General features: G+C 42.1%; 1 protein-coding gene across 3 annotated transcripts in view; it reads left to right on the plus strand.

The window, feature by feature from the left end:
• The window catches only part of RORA (RAR related orphan receptor A), a 387,110-nt gene that overhangs the window by 321,927 nt on the left and 52,099 nt on the right, over positions 1-13,084 (plus strand). Inside the window, exon 1 of one of the 3 annotated variants that reach the window (XM_015872510.2) lies at positions 4,731-4,813. The exons of the other annotated variants lie outside the window; for them this stretch is intronic. Within the exon in view, the coding sequence (XP_015727996.2) occupies positions 4,777-4,813 (37 nt within the window). The 5' untranslated portion in view covers positions 4,731-4,776. Of the gene's footprint in view, positions 1-4,730; positions 4,814-13,084 lie in introns of those variants that run through there. 3 annotated transcript variants of the gene reach the window in all.

A 13,084-nucleotide genomic window follows, 5' to 3' on the forward strand; every position in this document is an offset into this window, starting at 1 on the left:
GTACGGACAGCCCAGGAGCAGAACTCCCTGGTCATCAGAACACTGTGAGCTTCCTCTCCAAGCAGCGACATTTGCATCCTTTGCTTCTGACTTGCATCTGATGGTATTAATTGCTGTCCTAGCTGAAAGGAGCAGCAGTAACTGCAGACTTCCTATATCAACTGTGATGTTACTCATAATGGGTGTGCTTTTCCATTCAGCGAAATTAATTAGCTCATCTTTGTCTGTGTTTGATTTGGCAGAGGAGTTATTGTGGGAAAACACATTTTCTAGTTAATTTATAGTGATTGCTTCAAGCTCAATTTGGGAGTTAATAAATCCTTCTTCTACTCTGCACAAAACTGCTTATCAGATTTTCACTGTTTTCCCCTTGGTTGAGCTAGATCCTGGCTTACTTTGGCAGCGCTGTAATACTGAGAGATGCTGGTGAGTATTAAAGGTCAGTGAAACTGCCCTTTGATGCAGTGCTGAGTGTGCGGGGCGGGCATGTTGGAGGTGTTCTCAGCTACTGCTGCAGCATCGGCTGCACCGAGGGTGCAAACTGCTGCTCTGCATCTGGGGGAGCTGAGCTGCCCTTGGCCTTATCTTCCTTCAGAGGGACGCTCCCTGCTGTTGCTGGATTAACAGATGTGCTGTAGTAGGTTTGGGAAGAGTTTTTCTTGTACTGCAGGTGCGCTGTTGAATTACAGTAAGTATTTGCTTAAAATATGAGTACATAAGGATGTTTATGACTGCTGGATAGATTCTGGCATCAACAGATAATAAAAATCCCAGACATGTTAATTAAAGAGCTGTAGATCTTTCATTTGAGAAACCTCATCTACATAGGCGCCTTCTAATGGCCGAGGCAGCTGGGCGCAGGCGTCCTGCCCTTGCAGCAGGAGCAGCGCCGCCATGGGGAGGCAGCACGGGTTGGAGCCAGGCTGGAGCAGGGTCGGCCATGGCAGCAACATGTGGGCATTTCATCTCTTGGTGCTCTCTTCGAGGAGCATCAAAATATCCTGTCTGTCTCCTGCACTGGACATCTTGTTGGAAATTAATGTGCAACCTCTCCGTGACGCAAGCGGTGTTTCACTCTTAGGCTGTGCTTGGTTGGTTATCTTGATGCATGTGATGGAATCTGGGTGAGTGCTGGGAACTCCCTTTTGCCTGGACCGGAAAAGACCCTGAAAATGTCATGTTTTCAGTGGTTGGCTCCCTGTGATCCCATGTCCTGAAAAGCATGCTGGTATCTCAGAGTAACTTTAGATTCCCATTCAGAAGGTGAAGTGCAGCACCCGAGTGCCCAGGCACGCAGTGTCAGCTCTGAGCGTGCTGCTTCCATCTGAGCTGCCAGGTGTTTGTGGAAAATGGGAATTGCTATCTGTAACAAATGCTTTCTTTGCATATTCTTTTTTCCTCTAGTATGGTTTCCTCACTTTAAATTCTAACTGGAAATTAGAATGTTCAAAGCAGTGCATTTTTGTGCATTTAGTAGGTTGGACAGAGGCTTTGGTAGCAGTGATAGAGGCATCAGTAGCAGTGTTGGTTTCATTGTGGAAACAGAGCTGAGTTTGGGGAAACTCCTTGTCCTTACTGTTGCAGGTCCAAAATATTCTATTTTTTTCTGATATTTTCCTTTCTGACCACACTGTATATACTTGAAGAAGTGAAAAATAGCCAAACATAAAAGTAAAGCCAAAGCAGAGATCTTTTCACTGGCAAAACCTTACTCTAAAGGATTACAGTTGATTTTAAAACCCTCACAAAAGCTCTTCAGGATGAAGACTCTCATGTGTCTCATAGGGGCAGCTCTAGCGTGTACAGGTTGTAAATTTGCACTCTGTGGTGTGTTACTGCTGCCCACGCTGACTATAGTTCTGTAACAGATGTCACCCATCTCACCACTTAACCTCCTTGGTGTTGTCAGTCTGACCTCTGACGCACCCACTGCAGTTTGAACACTGCCCCAGCGGCAGAGTAGAGCCTGAAGGAGAGCATCCTGAAAACGAGCTCTGTAAAACATACTGATGCACTTGTTTGCATGGGATGGAGCACGTGACTCCAAAGCCAGCTGGCCTTAGATGTTTGAAGAGATCCTGATGTATGGCTGTTGGCGCTTTTTAGTGGCTGGATGTAGTCCTAGTTCAGGCCCGAACTGTCGAGAAGAAAGCAAGCAAAAGCACACTTGACTAGTTAATTACACTTTGTTAAATATCTTTGGGTATATTAGCTACTGCTCATACTAATTTGTAACACTTGAAAAACATGATTGGATTTTGATTTTTATTGAAGTTATCATTCCAAAAGAGTAGCGCAGTTACTGGGGAAATTCTGAAAACCCATTGCTGAGAAACGTGGCTCATAGAGCGAGCACCTCATGAAATTTGAATGTTAGAAGGGGGGATGACTGGCAGCTCCTGTTGTAAGCATGCTAGTTACAATAATGTATAAAAGTTCAACATCAAAGAGATCACTGCTTAGTTTGTGGCAGACTTGTACATCAAAGAACAAACAGAGGACAAAAGGAGCTGTGCGGAGCTGCAGTTTGGCCTCACAGACAGGTCCCCGTGGAATGCTAGGGAGCTGCTTTCATAACGTGGAAATTATCTCTGGTAATCACCATTTCTGATGTGGGGAACAGCTGAGACTAAGATTAAATGCACTCTCTCGGAGTTCTGTCTTGCCAGTGCAGTAGGTACGGGTGCCCCAGCTTGCACGATGTTAGCTGTGGTGTGACTCGGGTGTAGAACGGGGCTGGCAGACTGCAAGTATGCCTACAGCACGGCGCTCACACTGGGTGGAGCAAAAGGCAGATAAAGTGCATAAATGAAAGCTAAATGCCTACTTCTGGAGTAATTGTTCTGTATTATTACACTTGCGGTCACATACTGGAATTGTGCTCCCAGAGAGGTCGTGGAGTTTCCATCCTCAGAGGTATTCAAGCCCCAACTGGACTCAGCCTGGAAGTGGAGTCGGCCCTGCATTGCGCTGGGGCTGCACCAAGCAGTCTCCAAAGGTGTCTTCCAAGACCAGCTTTTTTCTGATTCTGTGAGAATAATGCTTTTATATTAAGGCAGTCATCCACCTCTATTTGTAGTATGATTTCTCATAAGACAAGGCGCGATTTACCCAAAACCACAACCAGCTCCTACACAGCAGATGTCCCCACAAAGTATTTTTCCTATCCTTTCTTTCATTTCAAGCTTCTGCCTCATGGAAGCCAGATGTGGTTTTGCTGATTCAGGCTTATAGTTAAGTAGCTAATGCATTATAACTAAAATCCTAAATTCTCCCTTAAGTCCAGAAGGAAGTTTGTGAATTTCTTCCTGTTGTGCTTTGTTTGCTCACTACCCCCTCCCAGTGGGACGGGGTATAGAACTAGAGGGAGAAGCCTTAGAACAAATGGAAGCAATACTGTCTGTCCTGAGCACATGTCCGGTGTCAGAACAAGGCAAGGTGAGAGAAATTTGTCACAGAAAGTTGTTTGACCGCTGCTTACCAATCAGTGGTGTCACTGCGTTGAACTCAGTGGAGGCTTTGCCATCAGTGTGAATGCATCTGCTTTCATACTACAATGAAAAGTAGGTCACTTCAGTTCTTCAGCTCTTGTCTTCTTCGTTTGTATTTCTTGTCTATATGTGCTGACTGCTTATGCGGTATAAAAATGTTAATCGCGAAATCCGGACTAAATCTGAATTCTCTGAAGTTTAAGTGTGCTTGGATCGACGATTTTAACACTAATTTCATCTTTTATGGAAATATTGTTGTCAGCAGACTTAGGTTTTCTTTTATTGCAGAACTAAAAATATTTAGAATCTGAGGGAATCATTAGGAAATACAAAGGGTTTCTGCTAAAAACCCGAGGGAAACCTGATTAGGCATACTCCTGTATAATTAATTGATGTGCTACTGCACTAAGAGTAGTGCAGCAGTAAACAGAAGTCGGAATGTAAGAGGCTAAGAAGAGCTGCTGGGAATTGTGTAAAAACATCAAGGCTTGAAAAGAACAATTTGGGCACCTCAGGAGAAACCAGCATTTGCATTTGTTCGAAGGACAAGGAGTTCTCCATAAGGCCATGAAAGAGGGAGCTGTGAAGGCTCACGCTTGTGATTAGCACTTGCTTTTGCCAGTGAAACAGCTGTAAACATGTTGGGTATTATTGCTGGCAGTATTCCCTGCTGCCTCCAGGTTGATGCTGTGATTGTTCCGTAGACATTCCTATGTTCTTAAAATATCATCAGGTTAAGCCTTTTATTAATACTGTCTTTAAAATGCACTGGTTTTAGTAAGTTGTCACTTGAAATGTGAAATGGGTCATTTATTTGTACCATTATTTGATCGCTCTGAGGCTAAGAAATTATTGCCAGCACGTGGCCTGTTCCCTTTCATCTCTTCAGAAGAGTTGGGGTCTTCCTTTCACCGCCAGGAAAAAGAAGTCATATTTTTTTGTTTAGAGAAAAAACGTAGTGTAGCTGTTTTTAGGGAGGCCTGTGCGTCTGTTGCCTTGCTGTGTTAATTGGAAGAAACGAGCCGTACTTGAAGAGCTTTACTGAGTAAGTGGCTTTACCTGGGCTGTGTGGGGTGCCTGAGCACTTGTAACAGCGCAGTGCTGCTGCATGCGAGGGCTCAGTGCACCAACATCCAGCCTGCACTGAGGAAACTGAAATTGTTTGCAAACAGTGGCCATTTCTCTCAGGTCATTGTGATGACAACGTGTGTGCCCTGCTGCAAGGAATTACCAGCAGATGTGTTTCTTCCATACTCTTACAGGGTGGAGGTTTCTTCATTCAATTATGTCAAGTCCTGACCTGCTGGCTGGCATGGAGCATGGTAGGAAGAGACGAGCTGCGTGTTTCAGAAAGGCAAACCAAATGAATTCAATTTATACGCTGAACAGGAAGAATTTCTTAAAGAATTTATTTCTGACTTTAAAAACAAAGTGCGAGAGCCTGCCTTTCCCCCTTAAAAATAGCTGCACTGTCAGGTTAATAGCTTGTTATTTCAGAGAGCACATGCACGCGGGGAGAGTTGCCAGTAGCTCATAAAGCCAAAATCCCAAAATGAAATCCTTCAATACTTTTTTTTTTTTTTTTTAATTGCATTGAGCTGAAATATTCCTTAGGGAAGTGCTGGCAAAAACACGATGCGGGGTTTTGTTGCTTAACTGTGTTGGATTGCTGCCGCGCTACTGGAGGTTTGGTAACTATTACAAGTTCAGATGTTCTGTCAGCAGTAGATGGGATCCCTGCATACAGGAATGAATATCTGAAATGGGCAGCGTGCACGGAGGTCCGAGTTGGGCATGTTGCCTTGGAGGGTAAAGTTCGAGCACTGGGAGCACAACCACAGCTGGCACAGACTGATGTGTTTCACAGAAGCACCACTAAGCATTAGAGGCATTACTGCTGAATTTGAACAAGTTTTTGGTTAGGCAGGCGTATTTTCCTTGGTGGAAGTTTAACAGTTTTTGAGGACTCTTATCTACTTCAAAAGTAAAAGTACCTTAATAATTGAAATTACAGAGCATGACTTGAAATATATAATCACCAAATATAATGTGGGAGAATAATTATAATTAATTCTAGTCTTCAGAAAATGCTTTCAAATTTGTATTAAGCTGGATACTAAAATTGTTACTGCTTTGGAAAATGTTCCAAATCTGCAAACATCTCTGTGATGTGCCTTTTTCACAAAGGGCTGCTTGGTCCAAGAGGTTTATCCAAGGAGACAAAACCGTTTGCTTGCTGCTAATCTGGTGCTTTGCAAACAAGATTATAACTTTTGTTCCCATGACTTTTAAAATTTAGGCAGACAGATAATGGGATGGTTTCCTCCCATAAGTAATTAATCTCATTGTAAATGTCAGTAGCATGTAATTTTGAGACTGGTTTCATTTTGATTATCTACTTTTGGGGGGGTAGAGATGGTGGGGAGGGGGTAAAATAATGCAGCATCCCAGGCATTTTGATCATCCGTATCTCATGTGGGCACGGCTTGAAAAATGATTGCCAACCTGTGTATCCCAAAGCATGTGTTAGGCATTTACCTTCCTTTCCGAGACTTGTTGTACCAGAGACTGTCCAAAAAAGGAAGTTGTGCTTCAACTTAATGCATAACAAGTTGTTGTAATGGGCCTGTTGGTATTTCTGTTTGTGTCAGTGGAGTTCCTTGTATCCTCTTCGGGTAGTGAAGCCAATAGGGAAACGAGGCGACTCTCAGAGGAGCTGTGCTTAGTACTGTTGATTGAAATGGTGCTCCTTCTGTGCTGAGAGCAGGGGTCTGAGTCACCAAATCAAATAGGATTTAGCATGGCCTGGAAGAATAAAAAGTATTCCTATTTAAAATAAACAAAGATTGGTGAGTGTAAATACAGTGTTGGCTTTCAGGTAAGGCACCGTACTGCAATGATACCCAGTAAGAAACTGAAGGACTGCATTCCCAAAGAGAAAATACGTGTAACTGAGAAGGAATTTAAATAAGCATGTATTGATTTCCCTGTGTGCTAATTCCATCACAGTAGTTCCAAGTGCATTGTTCAATTGAATTAAACAACCCACATAATATTTTAAGGGATTGTTCCTTAACAATAACTGTTTTTAATGTCAGAGGGGGCAAATTAAGTTGGTTGCACAATGTATCAGACGCTGCAGAATGTTGTGGATGTTATTAGTTGTTAAGTAACCAATGGTAATACTGGCAGTGTTTTAAATCTCGAGGCATTGCATAAATAATTCTAGATGAGAAGAATAATCCCGGAAGTTATCCAGTCTGACTTCTGGGATGGCTGTCCCGGCACTGTCTGAAATGGGGTAAACCAGGCAGTTGTGCTCTCTTCATGGAGTGCTAAACTTCCCCATCCAAAAGCCACAGCAGGCTTTATATTGGAAGTTATAAGGACCAGAGCTGGGTGGAATCGAGTCCAAACCAGTGGCACAGGACAAGTCTCTGAGTGCCCTTAGCATCGTAGTTGTCACGGTCCTGTCTTTCAAGTCCTTTCTAAATGAGCTGATATTAAGCTTGTAAAGCACTTAAATCTGTCAGAAGTTACATCTGTGATAACTGCCTGCCCTCAGCTGTCCTGAGCTTGGGCTTTCTCTGCTGTGGGGCAGATTTTACCTTCACTCATCTGTTAGGTACCTTCTTCCCATGGCTGCTGTCAGAGAGCAGCCCCTCCTTGCCACAGCGCTGCTTGCACAGCTCTTCTCTTCCCCAGGAGAGCACTACATAATGCTGGATAAATTCATGCTTCTCTTTTTCCTCATTTCTTTCTCACTCTAAACAAATCTTCGTTTAATTTTTTTAATGAAAATGTTCTTTATTCTGCAGTGAATCTATCAGACAAAGTAAACTGACATGTCGAATAATAGCCTTGTGGTTTCCAGCTTTTCCTCCTTGTTATAAGTTGATGCAGAAGGTCTATTTTGATGCTGTTGCACTGTGACGGATGAAAAAACTGTGCTGACTTTTATCCAGGAAATGGAAGCAAGAAGCTTTCTTTCAAGGGCTGTAGATCAATTGGTGTCTTACAGAAGTAATACCATGAAAGGAGGGAAGAACTCCTCTTTGATACTGGAGTCTTTCTATTCCAGTCGGTACAATAATGGGCTTTTGAATTAAAGGTTTGTTAAAGCTTGTATCTGTTTCAGAGTACTGACAGCTCAAACTCACTAGCTGAGCCAAAACTTAGATATTTATCCAAGCCTGTTAAAATCAGAGTTTATGTTGACTGGACTAATATCTAAGCTCTAATGCCACTTTTATATAGAAGGCTGCTATTTCAGTGTTCGGTGAAGTTCTTTACAATATGCCTTTAAGTTATGATTTATAACTGGATTCGTAATTTATAACTGGATTCATGGAAATAAATGCTTTCGGCCAAATGCTGTTGAACTAATTCTATTTTGAAGTCATTTATTGTATTTAGCTCATTCCAGAATAAAGGGGGAAAGGCATCTGCTAACCCTATGTAAAAATGACAACAGAATTGTTTTATGAAGAGGCTGTTGGCTCTCTTAAGCTACAAAGAAGGGACGTTTTGTTGGGTTATTTGTGTTTTTGTCGTGTTTTGGTGTGTTGTGTTTTTTTAATGAAAGAAGTGTGAACAGGAGCTAGATAATGCATTATTGTGCTGCAAAAACAGTTCACTGTTGAACAGGCATTAATACAGTTAATGCTTTTCTCTTTTATCGTGTTAAGGTCTTTGCTTTGCAATAGGATCTGGTTATGCTTTGAGCCTACTAGATTGTGTACAGTAAAACCCTTCTATTCGGTAGTAAATCCATTAACTCTTGTCAGATTGGTAAATTCTCAAGGTAAATTTCCTCTGATGTATTTTCAATTGAATAATTAGTTTGCTGTGTTCAGGCAACTTAATGTAAGAAAGAGAAGTTACAGCTTTGACGTCTCATATATAGTGCAAAGCTTACAATAACGTGCTGGCTGATCATCAAAACTAAAATTTAGATACAATCAAAACACGATGATTTCTAATGTAATTTTTGATGATCCCTTGGAGTATGGAGCATGAGTGAAAACAACAAACCTACGCTCTGCTGATCGCTGGGATCTGTGCTGCTTAAACATCCTCCCAGCCTCAGTTCCTGAAGCTTCCAATTCTCCATCCAAAAAGAATTCTGAAACTTTTTCCTTTAATTTAGTTTTGCCAAGGAGGATTAGCGCTGTAAAAACAGATTGGGAAATGAGCACTGCAGATATTTTTAGACCGAAGCGTGATACTACTGCAATCTCCATCTTCAGTGCTCCGTTTTGGTGATTCCATTTGGGTGGATGTAAGAATCCTCCCTCTTGGAATTCATGTCTCCCTGGGACTGCACAGGCTGCGTGCAGTACTGTCATCTTGCTGAAGTGCTATGTAATTGCCTGATCCTCTTGCCTTTGCTGTCTAGTTCCTCATTTCTTTCATTTCATTTCTTTCATTTCTCCTCCTTTATGTCAACGTTCTTCATCTCTAATTCACTTTCTTGTGTTCTTCTTTCACTCTCTTTCGACAGCAAGCTGCTGGTGCCAATTTAATGCCTTTATCAGTATAGTTAAGGGTAACAACACAGCTGCACCTTTACTCCCTTTTTAGCCATCTGTTTCATATAATCATGAAAGATGTGGGCCCCCAGAACACCTCTGTGCTTTACCTTTCCTACTTTTTATGCACTGTTCTTCAAGAGATCTTTGTTCCTTTAGCAGCCTTCTGAAATAGCTCCAAGCGCACCAGAGGTTATGACAGCTCCAGAAACCATGTCTCCAGATGGGCTTTAATTGTCTTTCCATTTACTAAAATTCCCGTGTGCTCTGTAAAGCCACAATTCTCCCTCACCACACTGAAAAATTCCTGATTTTCTTACCACTTTATGACAGTCTGGGCCAGGGACCCCAGCACAGGCTCTGTGGTGGACACAGGAAACTTAATTTGTGCCTACTCATCTCATCACTTAGAGAGAAACTGTTGCCTTCAGATTCTGAATGTTGAAGGAAAGAGCAGTGGAAATAGCTTGCCAAAGTGCTACAGTTGCTAAAATGACTAATTTTTATGATGAGCTCCCTAGATATATACAAACAGTTGTGGTTACAAGTGTGATGAATGACAAATCATCCTCAGGAGATGGATTTTCAGAGGAGATCACTCGAACCCCCACTTTGCTCATGGATTGCTTAGGAAATGTGAGTTTATTACGATGAACTAGCATGAAGCAAGAAGTCTGTATGAATTTACTCTTAAACAAGCTGTTAATTGATTAAGTAAACAGAAACAGAATTACAGTGAAGTGTGTTTAACAAGTTTAGGAACCAATATAGAGAGCAAGGAAAACATGAAAGGTCATCCCACTTCTGTATTACCACTAAACAGGGACTCTCTTTTTATCTGAATGTACTTAATATTTGTTTGTGTATGTATGTGCCAGATCCTAACCCAAACCATGGTCCCCCACCTCTGCTATAGTGACACAGTGATATAGTGATGGACAAACTATCTGCCTGCCCTCACCTTTATTTCTCCCTGAAGGGGTTATCAAAACTTTGTCTCACAGAGGAGAACCTGACGCGGGCACATTGCTTAATGCAGGTAGCTATTAGATGTAGTTTCGTGCTTATGAGATTGTCCAGAGCAGCAGTCTACCAGCAGTTTTGATCACAGAGCCCTATCAGTGTGAAAAATAAAAGCATGCCCCTCCAGTGTACCTATTTTTATTTATAAATTAGACATACACACCACCGTACTAATATTATGTACATTATAATATTATGTGTATGATATTCTGTGCACATATATATGCACTGAAAGTGTAATGAAAAGGGATGAGCTATAGATGAAATAAACACTGTTTCTAATGTATTTATCAGTGAGAAAGAAAGCTCTTCCTGTACCTTGGTGGATTGTTTTGTGCACCCCACTTTGCAGGTGAGCAGCTGAGAACATGGAATAGTTTGTTGGTCAGTACCAAAGCTTACTTACATCATTCTGCATATTTTGTATTCTGAATGTCCAGAGCCTGCCTAGCAACTAAAAGCTCTGTAAATAAGCATCGTGTCTGGTGACATCCATATTGCTGGTAGAAAGCAAGACTGAAAAACAACTAGATAGAGATCCATGGGCCAAAGCATGGATGAACTGTGTTGTAAGGTACAGCTTTATATTCACTACCTGGCTTTCTGCAGGAGTTCCCAGAGGTGGTTAGGGGGCCACTAACTCTACTGAAGCCTTCCAGATAAATCCATCAGTCATGATCAATGTGAGCAGTTCTGGATGTAGTTTCCTGTTTTCATGGGCTTGTTGCAGTTCTTGGACAAACTATAGGCTGATGATAGTGTGCACTTTACACTTATCCATGAAGAGCACAATTCAAGTTGGAAAATGCTTTCTTTTTTTATAGTGTGTTTCTACCTGCAGCCCTTCCCTCTCTTTTGCCCTGCTCTGGCTTTTGGGAACTGATGGGCAAAGTTAGTTAATTTTAATGGCAGCTGAGAATTATTCTTGGTGTTTGTACTTGTTGAAGTTGCTTGGCATTATGTTGTTCTTCCATGCATCTAACCCATGGCTCATCTAATTGCTGAAACAAAGACATCTTCAAACTCCATTCAGAAACTGGCAGTCGCACCTGTGGGCAATACCAGGCACAGAGCATCCTACAAACAGCGAAAATCATTCATTTGTGCTTCTTTGTTCTTCTAATGGCTTCATCATTTTTGTCCCTTTCTGAACTGCCCGGTGAAGTGCTTACATCATCATCAGTCAGCTTGTGTGGTGCTGTTGTGTCTCTTATGATCTAAAGCTGTAGTAGAAGTCAAAGCATGAATATAGCTTCTCTTTTAATACTAATTAGAGCTAAAAGGAGTGTCTGCTTGTTTGGTGATCACACTAAATAGAAATGTTTCTTTGTCACTAACTGGTACATGAAACTTGAGCAGGCTGCTAACAGAAACCTGACAGCGTTCTTAGGCTTGATCACTGCTTCCCAGAGCTTCACAGCTGATCAAGTAGTTGTTTCAGTTCTAACAGTTATTTTGTTCTCAGTTTTCAAAAGACCTTCAAGAAAGTGGTTGCCATGAACTACTGAATCCATTGGATGCTTTCTATCATAATGTCATTTTGCTTCATTTGAATGTGATTAAGGACTACTGCTGCCTGTTGTCTTTTGCACTTGGAGTTACAGAAGACAAGCAAACAAAACAAATAGAAGAGCTCAGGTATATTTAAAGAATCTTTGACTTCATCTGTGCGTATACTTGCTTCTTTCTTGTCTTTTTTTTTTTCTTTTGTTGAATACTTGAGAGTTGGCAATGCTGTGCAGTAGAACAGTGAAACGTAAACATCACATGAAACAGGAATATTGTATGGCATCCCATCCTTGTTTTGCTTGAAAACAATACTTGATCATCTTGGCCAGGCTGCCTGAAGACAAAACCTAAGGGATGTGAGTAACTTTGGCTGCAACTTCACTGACACATTTGGGAACAGTGCCCAGCAATCAGTCACACAGCACAACTCATCGCCAACTCCTTGATGGCTCCTACCTGTGCAGGAGCGCTGCCATCAGCCTGGCACCCTCCTGCTCCAGGGCCACACCTGCTGCCCTGTGTGTTTGGGCTATGTGGACACATGGTGAAAGGAGAGGGTTGTTTCTCTGCTGTGCCAGACGGTGTGAGCCACAACTCCTTTTTCACAGCTTTCTCAGGGAGCTGCTGGCCTCGGTTGGTTTATTTTTCCTCTCTGGCAACGTGACTGAAAAACCGTGGGAATGTATTTAAGACAGGTACCACCTAGGAGTGGCAAGTCCTGTACCTTCCCACTGCTCTTCCTGGGTAACACCTAATTTCAGAGGATCACTGACATCAGATAAGGGGCCAAGGAAGCCTTTGTTTGCATGGGCTCCATTCGACTGCTCACTTCACTTTAGGGAAGACTTTATATTCCAGGGTCTAAGATGAAAATTACTGCCCAGCTTGGTAATGCGTGTTTTTCATCTCTTGCTTCTCAGGCAGTCGTGCACATCAAGACCTGGCTGCTCTGTTATTCCAGATTAGGGCTGCAGTTTCTGCCTGGAATAGTTGTTTGGCTCTTTGCTGCTGCAGTGTAAAAGTATATTGGTCAAAGCATTCCCCACTGCTAAGCTCCCTAAGGCAAGTGAAAAATACTTGAACGGTTTTGAAGATCAGTATTGTTGCTTTAAAGGGAGAATTCAGAGCTGTACCACTGCTAGTAAAATACAGCTTTGGTGCCCTGATAGCGTATATTCCAGAAGTGTATGGTCTAATTTCAAAATGGCATTTCTCCAGCTTCTTTTTGGCAAGCAGTGCTTCTCCCTGCCCTGGCAGAATTGATTCCAAATTCTTAAAAGTTACAGCTTCTCAGTGATTGTATTTCCTCTGTAATCACTTGCATTCTTTATATATTAGGAAGATAAATTACACTCAGTTGTACTAGGATATAAACAGGCTGGAAATCTACTGGAGCACGGTGATGGCAAAGTCCCAGCCATAGAGCTGAGTGTGAAGATATGTGGGAAACCCCAGTGCTGCTCTTACTCTGTATTTCCAGTTCTGAGAAACATGAAGGATCAGAACAGGCTTCCTCCCTTCCATAACACT

The sequence above is a fragment of the Coturnix japonica genome, chromosome 10 (genome assembly GCF_001577835.2).
Source record: "Coturnix japonica isolate 7356 chromosome 10, Coturnix japonica 2.1, whole genome shotgun sequence".
Classification (NCBI taxonomy): domain Eukaryota; kingdom Metazoa; phylum Chordata; class Aves; order Galliformes; family Phasianidae; genus Coturnix; species Coturnix japonica.